The 10,461-nt window shown below is 32.4% G+C and overlaps 2 protein-coding genes across 3 annotated transcripts; one reads left to right on the top strand and one right to left on the bottom strand.

Moving 5' to 3' along the window:
- Positions 1-2,591: 2,591 nt before the first annotated feature.
- On the bottom strand, positions 2,592-5,970 carry LOC118035293 (UPF0481 protein At3g47200-like). Of its 2 annotated transcripts, none has more exons than XM_035040828.2 (3): positions 5,881-5,970; positions 5,363-5,507; positions 2,592-4,112 (listed from the first exon to the last, which is right to left on the bottom strand). In XM_035040828.2, exon 3 carries the CDS (start codon positions 4,075-4,077, stop codon positions 2,764-2,766), a length of 1,314 nt encoding a protein of 437 aa, XP_034896719.1. In that variant the 5' UTR covers positions 4,078-4,112; positions 5,363-5,507; positions 5,881-5,970; the 3' UTR covers positions 2,592-2,763. The 2 variants fall into 2 exon arrangements, with proteins under 2 accessions (XP_034896719.1, XP_073259658.1); XM_073403557.1 differs by having other exon boundaries at positions 2,592-4,090.
- A 1,316-nt stretch (positions 5,971-7,286) lies between these two features.
- On the top strand, positions 7,287-9,374 carry LOC140956206 (peptidyl-prolyl cis-trans isomerase FKBP20-2, chloroplastic-like). Its single transcript, XM_073412839.1, has 8 exons — positions 7,287-7,437; positions 7,607-7,679; positions 7,768-7,898; positions 8,120-8,244; positions 8,386-8,497; positions 8,592-8,659; positions 8,892-9,092; positions 9,236-9,374. The coding sequence occupies exons 1-7, from the start codon at positions 7,389-7,391 to the stop codon at positions 8,988-8,990; spliced, it is 657 nt and encodes a 218-aa protein (XP_073268940.1). The 5' UTR covers positions 7,287-7,388; the 3' UTR covers positions 8,991-9,092; positions 9,236-9,374.
- The last annotated feature ends 1,087 nt before the right edge of the window (positions 9,375-10,461 follow it).

The following is a 10,461-nucleotide window of genomic DNA, read 5'->3' as shown; positions in this document are numbered from 1 at the left end:
GATCAACCAGGATTTATATATTAGGGTAAATTAATAGCTCTAATTTTTGTTTCACAAAATAATGTTTTTATATTTTTTTTCTTTTCCATGTAAGTCAAGAATAAATTCAAAGGAAATCAAAAGTGAAGTCACAACCCACCTCTTTAAAATAAAATAAAAAAATATAATACTTCCTTATATTTAATTACCTAATTACCTAATAAAAACAATAATAAATTGCAAGGGGGGCCCGAGCCCCTGCTTGCCCCCATTGCTTCCGCCTCTACTCTTGATGTCGTATTTCATGAAAATAAAATGTATTACTCTACTCCTGAAATCTCAAGTGAAGAGGACAACCAAAGTAACTTGCAGGCTTGGACAATATTTAAAAATATGGTGTTATGAAAATAAAATAATTAATATGATCATGTTAAAAATCTATAATAAACTACCAAGGATAAATCATCCGATTGGAACCTCCTTTGTGTGTGGTTTCCAGTTGATTAATAAAAAAAGTTTATACTATACTTATTTCTAATATTATTAGTTGATCCTCTAATCTTGACAATTGCTTTTATTTTTTATTAATCCTCACATTAATCTTACATCTCAAAGTCCTCTTTAACTTATTATTATTATTATTATTATTATTTGTAATTTATAGTTAATTTCCCTGTGATTCGACCCCGGTCTTGCCGGGTTATTTATTACTTCGACACTCCTACACTTGGGATAAAACATCAATCTTTTGATCGTGTCACCCGGCCCTAAAAAAATTTAACAAATTAAAAAAATTCAAGAACCCTTTCAAAAAAAATTGTGATTTTTTCGTATATTTTTCCATCGAATTTGCATAATATCAGGTTTGTATATTTACAATATAAGATACGGACCCAGTACTAAAATACATGGTTTTTCTCCGAAACTTTTTCTATTTTTTTTTTAAATATTTTATTTTCATGCATAGGGTCAAAATCCTAAAATCTTCCAAGCATATTTCCTTAAAAAGACAAAAATTGCAAATTTCTCATGTTTTGAAATTAAAAAAAAAATGGATATCATAATTAGTTTATGATTATCCATTATGATTTGGCCACAATGTCAAAAACCCCTTTTCGACCTTTTTTTAGGGTTCAATTGTAGACTCTAATATATGTGGGGTGTAGAATTACACGATTAATTACACCATCAGATATTAAAGATACAAGATTCATAAAATACGATGCTAAATTTAGATTTTAGAATGGTTAGGATTTCTCTCAATAAGGTAGAGACTCTCTCATGAAAATAGATCTATCTTAAACCTTAAAAAGACCAATAAATAGAAACTCGACTTAGAAAAAATCAAATAACAATACATGTTACTATCTTAAACCTTAAAAAGACCAATAAATAAAAACTCGACTTAGAAAAAATCAAATAACAATGCAGGTTACCTTAGGTAGGGTGCACTGGAGGTGATGCGTCTTCCTCTTGCACAACCAGCCCTTTACCTAGACTCGCGCAAACCATAGGTTCCTAGTGACCATGATACTAGGTGACGATTCTCATTTCCCACTTTTTACATATAAAAGACAAGAATTTCTTGTTTGCCTCATTTTTCTAATTTACCATAAACTTATAAAGTGGAAGATCGTCTCGACGCCATACATATGCGACACCCCAAAAAAAAGAAAAAAGCTCCATGTCATCTATAATCACCTAAATTTTTCCCAATAAAAAAGAAAAATCATTCAACTCATTGCAAGCGCTATTTGTTATCTCTTTCAATTTAGTCTCCACGTATTGTTTTTTTCCTGATTTAATCATTTCATGTTCGATTCAGATAATAATAGTGTTCCCAACAAATTCTCAGGGAGGCAGTGCATTGCCTTGACGTGTTAGTTTGAGTGATTGAGATCAGAAAATTAAAAAGTTAGGGTTTAAGTTAGGTTCGATCAAAAGGTTAGAGGCTTTTGACAAGTTAACATTCTTTTTTTTTATTGAGTGAAGTGTTAAACTCATCCTACGAGCCAGTGTCTTCTAGCATTGAATATGTGCAAATTTTCATCTAGTTCATGACATGAAAGATGGATAGTCTACTTAGTTTTACTAGCTTCTTCGTCATTCAGAACGCAATCTCTACATTAGTCTTGTACAATCCCAAAAAAAAAAAAAAAAAAAAAAAATTCTTGTAATAATTGAGCATGGATATGACGTGCTATAATCCAGGCTTCCATTTAACCATTGTGAATTCAGAATTAAAAGAGCTTGATGTTTTTTGGCCGCTTGCTGGTCCTTGGGGCCCATGGTGATATGAATCATATGATGGCTTTATATCAAATCATGGGCATGTATTAACGTTTAATGTTTGTATTATTTGTTCAATGGTTGTTTGGAGTTGGCAAGGTCTTGTCCGACAACCAAAAATGTTCTTGAGAATCCACCGACAACGATCCTCATATCCGATGGCGCAGGATTCACACGCTTCGGACAGTGTTACAAGATGCTCGTCTGGTGCTCGTATGCTGATCGTCCCTGTTTGTCTTTCCATCTAGGTGGATCTCAAACGCCATATATATAGGAATCCACCATCAGTACAACATAAGCAATTAATAGTTGATGGATGGATAGATACAAAATACATAGACACACTAGATAATATTCCTTAAAGTTGATTACAACAAAGTACAATACTAATGATTATTCTTTATTCTTACAATCAAACAAGTGAAGTAAAATTTATTAACTACAGAAAAGGAAAAGAGGAATTCCACACACACTGAAGCATTCGAACCTTGAGTACTAAAGAAAAGATCGAACAAAGCTTTGCAAAGTGATGAACAGCACGAACAATCCAACAACAGTTCCGGTGCCTATCCAAACATTACTGAAATACTGTCTTCTGAGGAAGGCCATACTCTTGTTACACCAGCTTTTAGAGTAATCGTCTAACTTTTTAGCGATACTGTTATAACATGAAGAAACTTCTACGATTCCCTTGCAAAGTTCGTTAATCAGCTTAGCCACATCAGCGCTTTTTCCAAGGCTATGACTAATAACTTCACTTTTAATGAGCAAGTCTGCATCTTCGGTAGTATCCACAAGCAAATCCAAGAATCTAACATACTGGCAGATGTACGCCTCCTTGGGAAAATGACATTTCTCCAGCGCCATAAGGTTTCGTAAGACACTTTCAGTATGATCGTCTATCTCAAGGGTTGGAACATGTAACTCACCTTTCTTGATCATACCTTCCCTTTCCGGGACATCACTCCATGCTCTTATGTTAAGTAAGCATTCATCTTTCAATGGTTTGAACTTCACCCCTGCTTCTTCCAGCCTAGTTGCTGTTTTACAATCGCTAATTCGCGTATTAAAAATGGTCGTTGGGTGTTTGGAGGACAAAAACAATCTTACCAAACAAGTGAAATGTAATATGTTGGTGGGATTGATTTTTTTCTTGTTGTAATACTCAAAGTAGTCGGAGGTAAGTTTCAGGAAACTAGAGCAATCGGGTTTAATGTATTTGGTGGCAATTTTATATGATTCATCAAGAATCCAGAACGGCAGCTGGTTTTCGAGCAATATCAGGTCCCGTTGCACAGCAGCTCTCATCCAGGGTTTACCTATTATACAATCATACTTGTATCTGTTTTGAGACATGTCTTCGTCATCTTCCGTAAATTCTCTAGTCTTCAAGAAGAGCTCTAAGATGAATACAACATCCCATTGAATCATCTTCAAAAACTCTTTTGGATCCTTGCAAAGTTCAAATGAATCATCTTCATAACAATTGCGGATTTCAACTTCACAATCTTTAATGGTGCTCAGAAGTTCCTTCTGAAACTGTTCCCCTTTTACATTAGGCAGTCTGTTAAGGAATTGTTTGAAATATCTTCGCTTCAGGTCTTTCATAACTTGATTTTCATTTTTTTGGTGAATGGGGCCTATACAAATTACCTGAGGGGTATAGGCATCTTCATTTACTTGACGAATGTGTACCGGAACATGGTAGATACACATCTGTTCCCGCAAGGTAGTTATGCTATCTGGAACCTCTTTCAAAAGCTCTTTGCAAATATGTTCAATATCAATGGAAGTGCTTGATGAACTCATCTGTCTAATCTCACTGCTCAAATGACAATAAAAGCCTGTCATTACACACGGAATCGATTAAAAAAAAGAAAGAAAGAAAAAAGATAGAAACTTTGTTCTATTTTCAAGTATTTAACTCCACGATAGAAATGGCAACAAAATTAACTTTGTTCTTAATCAGAATTCCAGGCATTCACAAGGCATCGCAATATGTTGGAATGTTTATTTGTGAAACATGTTAGAAGTCTTGCCCATTTGGGTACAGGGTTTGTGTTTTCGTTTGTGAAATATGTTAGAATTTTAAGTTTTTAATCAAGAACTGACATTCTGAAAATTTTCAATAGTATTGTTAGAGAAAAGTAGCTATGATCAAGATGCTCACTTGATATTGGAAAATCAAAAGCATAGTCGCCCAAGTTTTCGATTTTGATCAATTATGCCCTTGTAATGAAATTTTTACCATCCAATTCATAGACTTTCAGTTTGTAGTTGATTTTCCGTTAATAACATGGTGGAGAGTTGGTTTACAAAGACAGTTTTACTTAACTGAAGGAAAGGGGCGTCTACTCTTGAAACAATACAATCTGATCCCCCCCATCTAGCTATTTCAATCTACACACTGAATACAATCTTATATATACTAAAAATCCAAGGTCTGGATATATTTTTTTTTATAACCCTAATAGGGGCATATTTTTACCCGATTTGATTTGGATATCCAAGAAAAACCCAATGAGTAAATGACAATTTTGTCCAGCTCAGATTCCAGAGGAACCAGCGCAGGATGAGTTTGGTTTTGAGTTTTTTCAGGTTGAAAACTTGCCCCCAACCTGACCCATATATATTCCTAATTATTTCTAGGAATTACTCCTAATTTTGTTTGATGTTCATTTTCCCCCGATGCCTTTGTTATTCGGGACCCATTTATCTGTCTCTTATTTGGTTTTCCTAACTTGTTTGTTTTCTCTAGTGCATCAGCTAGCTTTTAGTATTCTTTTTCTTTTTTTGATGAATAGCCAGCGTCCTGGTTTAATGTCAATTTCCTATTTCTTTAAGTTAATTCCAGTTTTAATCTTAAACTAGAACATTTTTTTATTTATGTAAAGACAAATGTATAGCACTCACAACCTTCTACATGTATTGAATTGTATTATTGACAGCAATGGGAAAAAACTAGACCATTTCATTACTGGCTGGACTCCAGGGTAAAAATAATGTTTAGTTAGTAAAAAAGATTTGAGGGGTCGATAATCACACAAAACAGGACGACTAACATGTTGAATGATATTAGTGACAGGACCCAAACCTTTGAGGGCGCAACCGAAAATGGAGGTAGAGCTATCCGGACGACTCTTCTAATCCCCAACTGCAGAAAGGAAGGTCGTTATTTTCCCAGGCGAATAGCACAAGAGCAAGCTGTCTGTCCAGAATCAAGAGCTCTCCACAGGGACCTGTGCACATATGGCTGAATCAAGGAATATCCATGCATGTAGAAAACAAAAGGAAATACCGAACAGAAAATAGAGCAAAAAATTCATTATTGAATGAAGAATCCATGGTTTTCCAATCAAACGCAGTGATTTGAATACGGGGTGATTTTATTTGTATGGTCATGAAGGTCATTATACTTAATTCCGAACCGGCCAAGTCATTATCTGGAGTTTAATATTGAGCATGCTGCAACTGGGAAATTGTTCTTGCTCTTTTTTCAGATTAGGTACTATTCACGGTAGGGAATTAAGAGTTGAGTTGACATCAAATAGATTGCAACATATTGAATGAAGAAATCTTAGAAGGTGAAGAAGTTAGGGAGGAAAAATAAACCTTGGAGGTCTTAAGGTGAAGAAGATAGAGAGCAGCAGAAATAAACCTCAGAGGTCTTTCTAGAATGCCTTCTCCATAACATGCCGTTGCTTCCGCATATTTATAATGCCGCTGCAGCTGCTATCTCCTTGTAACCAAACACATGGTTTGTTTTCATGTGTGTGCCTAGATCGACGTGTTCAAAGCTGCTCCATTCAAATATTTGAAAAAGCATAAAAATAATTATTTTAAAAATATTTTTTATTTAAAAATATATTAAAATAATTTTTTTTATTTTGTATGTGAAAGTATTTTTATTTTGAAACGATATTTTTATTTTTTGTGCTTATATCAAAAATTATTTTTGATATCAACACATCAAAATAATCTAAAAATATAAAAAAAAATATTAATTTTAAAAAATAAAAAATTATAATTTTAAAAAAATATATTTTTAAAACATAAAAGCAAATAGATCCTTAATTTATTAGATAGGTGACTATTTTTTTTTTGGAGATTAATATATCTAAATACTTGAAAATATTACTCTTTTATTCAAGATATTTTAATATATTGGGTGGTGTTTTATTTTATTTATTTAAATTATTGGATGCCTTCATGTTTGTTTAAGAATGTTTATTAGTTAAATTTGCTTTCGAAAAAACACGTTTTCCTTTCTTTCCTTCTTTTCAAGCGATCGTATGTTTATAAAATCACTATCTGCCTTAGCTTCAACGACCAAGTTTTCAAGGAGTGGTCGGTTATGTCCTATGTTGTAATTGATTTTTCAAAAGAATCGGATACACCTTGGTGCTTGTTTAAAGCTACACGTTTAATTCAAAAACAGGTCTATCATTTGCGGTGTGTCGTTTCAATTGCTCAAATGGTATTTTGTTAAAAACTGGATCGGTCGCAATAACAATAATTTTACTTAAGAAAGTGTATTAAAGAATCCTACAAAACCAAAATCTAGAAATACCTTAAGCTTTTATGTTTGCACGTTCCTTTGATGCTAAGCTAGCACATGCTTTGCGATTTTCATGTCTTTAGTAAAAAACTCTCTCGGACTTCTCTTCCCACCACCTCACTCTATCACGTCGTTAGAATTTTCTTAGTGTGTTCTAATATTTTGAATTTAGTATCCTGTTCGTCTCTACAAGTCTAATTCATCTAAATTCATCCTAATATTTGAAGTTATCCTATGATCTATATATCTTCCTTGTAAATATTCCAATCCAAACTAACGAAAACATTGTGACCACTTGAGAAAATCATAAGCTAGTTAATTCATTAAAATACTCTCACAAACTAGTTAATTCAATTAAAAATAATGAATTCTTAGAAGGTGTAACAATTCTTCTTTTTTCATACATTTTTTTCAATTTTTCTGAAATTTTTAGGTTGACATGAAAGACGAATAGTGTATTTAGTTTTCCTCAATTTCAATGGCCAATATTTTCTGACTACAAATATAAAAGCAACCCTCGCCTCTCTTTTGATGATATCTCTGGCTATTGTAATCAACTCCGATGATTTCCTCTCAGCCTTTCTCTCTCATGCGCAAGCCATTCTTTTCCAGTACTCCCTGTCACTCTCTTAATTTCGCTTAATAGTTTTTATACCAACTACTTAATTATCATATTAATTTATTGCTCTTGCCCTGCTCCCAACCGTGATTAATTAGTGAAATATGTATATTTTTTTTTATCTGTTTCACGAATATGATTGTGTGGTTTCCTCCCTGCAGCCACATGCCGCTCGTTCGGGACTTTCTATGGACATGAGAACCATAACAGTATTCGCAGCTTCATGGTTGTCAAGTAAGAGTTGGTGAAATATATTCATCCTTGTACATTCTCTGTCAGTTAAAATTAGTTGTAATGCTTACGTACTGTTTTCCGTTCATAGACCATGGCGCAGCAATTCTATGCTACACAGTAAGGAGATTCCGAAGTGCGGTCATCGCCTCTCATTTTTCATCTCATATTCAATAAGAGGATTAGATGGAGGTCGCGATTTCCCTACGTTTGAACGGGAGGGTAACCTTGCTTTGATTATTCTCCAAGTTTCTTGATGATGTTATGCCTTTAATATTCACTATCTGGTTGAAGTACTTGCATAGTTATCTAAAAAAAAAAATTTATTAAAAATTTCTACTTAGATTTTTTATCATGTGTTACTATTTATCCACAGAAGCAAATAAAAATCTGAATAAAAAATGTATCGAATATTTAAATTAGAATTTGCAATTACATTGCAGGACCTGGTGCTAAGGTTGAGGTAAGGGTATCGTCACGCTACAAATGGATTGAGCCAGCAAGGCTTATTTGCTTCCGACAGTTGGAAGCCGGCAAGGGTGACACTTGCGTAAAGGACGGTCAGAAGGTTTTTAATGTTTCCTTTGATTCTTGGAAATTGCAGTTTCCTTCTTTATCTTTATCATATATCCGGCCACAAATAGGATTTTGGCTAATTGCCTTGTATTTTACCGGAATTCGCCTCTTAACCATTTGCGATACTTTGCAGGTAAAAATTTACTACAGGTGCTATGATATTCACACTCATAAAGTGCGTCACGAAACTAACGAGGAACATGATCCTGAAATAATAGGTCCAGGCGAGAACAAAATACGTGAAGGTGAAAACTTGGTTTTTGGTTCTTTTGGAATATTGCAATATGTTGTCTACATACTATCTGGAGATAAAGCTGCTAGAACGTGGAACTTATGCAGGCTTGTATGATGGGATTGTGGGCATGCGAGTTGGGCAAATAAGAAGAATCGTCCTTCCACCGTCTTCGGTCAGTACTTTTATATCTGCTATTTCTTCTTGGGATTATTTTGTTTGATTGAGAGAGCTAGCACTGTTCTTACTATTTTTGGGAATTTCAATATTAAGTCTCGGACTATGCAAATGTAAAAAAAAAAAATTATTGGGGAAATCTCATCGATCATTGTATAGCTTAATATCATCCTTTAAGTGATATTGATTTCTTTTGCAAAACTCATTTCCTTCTTTACCATTTTCTCAAGGATTTAACTGGAGAACACAATAAGATGATGATGATGATGAAGAAACATTTCGAAGAACATGGAATTTATGATGTGAAATTGGTCGCAATCATCGGATGACCAACTTGATCTGGAGACCAAATAAGGGGTGTCGCGTGGCTTGTATTTTTAGGTGTAAGAGGTTCTTCAGCTACTAGATGTGATGAAGGATGAAGGACTTTACTTTTCCTTTTTTTTTTGTGTTTGTTTTTTGTTATTGTGATTTTTTTTTTGTTTTTTTTTTTTATGTATTTTGTTTTTGGCTACCTTCTAGTTAATCCTTTCAATATATCGACTTATTCCAAAAACAAGGATGAAGGACTTTAGTGTTTAGCTCACCCGTGGTTTTAGTTAGAGTCGTCTCATTAATAATTAACTAAGTGTGTACCTATTGAATAATGTATAATTATTATGCTTCTGTAAGAACACGTTTGAACTAAGTAATAATAATTTGATATTTAAGAAAAATATAAATTTATTGTTTTCTTCAATCTCAATATACTTCAAATTAAATTAAGTCCATAAAGTTAATTATCAAACAGAGACTAAACGGATATGTCTAGGGATGTGAAATAAACCCTTTGTATCCCTACATGTATCTAAAAGGTCAATAATACATTATAATGTCACATTTTCAAGAGAAATCTCATATATGCTCACTTGAGCAAAACTCTAATATCCTATCATTTTAACTGACATTTATGCAATTTAATTCCGTTTGTGAGAGCGTGTCTTTTTTATACAAACACACACACATCACATTTTAATTGTCATTTTAATAAAATCATCATGTTTGAAATCAAATTATATACAGAATTAAATTTATTTTATAAATAAATTTAAATTTAATTGATAACCTATTATAGTTTTTATATTTGAAATAAAATATTAAATTACAAAATTAAATTCAATTATATTACTTAGAATACATGTGGAAATGAATTAAATTAACAAGCTTGGTTATTTTTCCTTTAATTTAAAAATTATTTTTTACAAAAATCATTTATTTTTGTCATAAGCATCCTTATATTTATTTTAAAAACATTTCTAGAAATATTCCAATTAAATTTATTTGACGATTATATAAATAAGTTTGTGCAATTATATAAATATATTTAGTTCTAACTTTCATGTATAACTTGAACTCTTCAATAACATTTTACTAACTCATCTTTTTCACCGACCATTTATATGAATGATTATACGAGCTTCATAGATATAGCTAAAATAAACATATTCACATGATAAAAATTTATTGAAGTATAGATAAACTCTTCCTCTACTTTTAAGTATTTGAGATGGGATATTGTAGAACAATTTGGTTAAACTAAAAATTGATGTTCAAGTATTATTATTTTTTTTTGTATAAATATTAGTTAGAACTTTTATTTTGTTTTTTGTCAGATATCAAAGAATTTGTTCTTCTTTCTTTTTTCCCTTTTTTTTTGTGCTAGGAATTTATCAATTAAATAATATCTTTAAAACATGTTAATTTAGATATTTTTACCTATAGTTTCATTTGATATTCCATAATAACACAATATAACATTTC

This window comes from Populus alba, chromosome 12 (genome assembly GCF_005239225.2).
Source record: "Populus alba chromosome 12, ASM523922v2, whole genome shotgun sequence".
Classification (NCBI taxonomy): domain Eukaryota; kingdom Viridiplantae; phylum Streptophyta; class Magnoliopsida; order Malpighiales; family Salicaceae; genus Populus; species Populus alba.
This window is presented reverse-complemented; position numbering and strand designations above follow the sequence as displayed.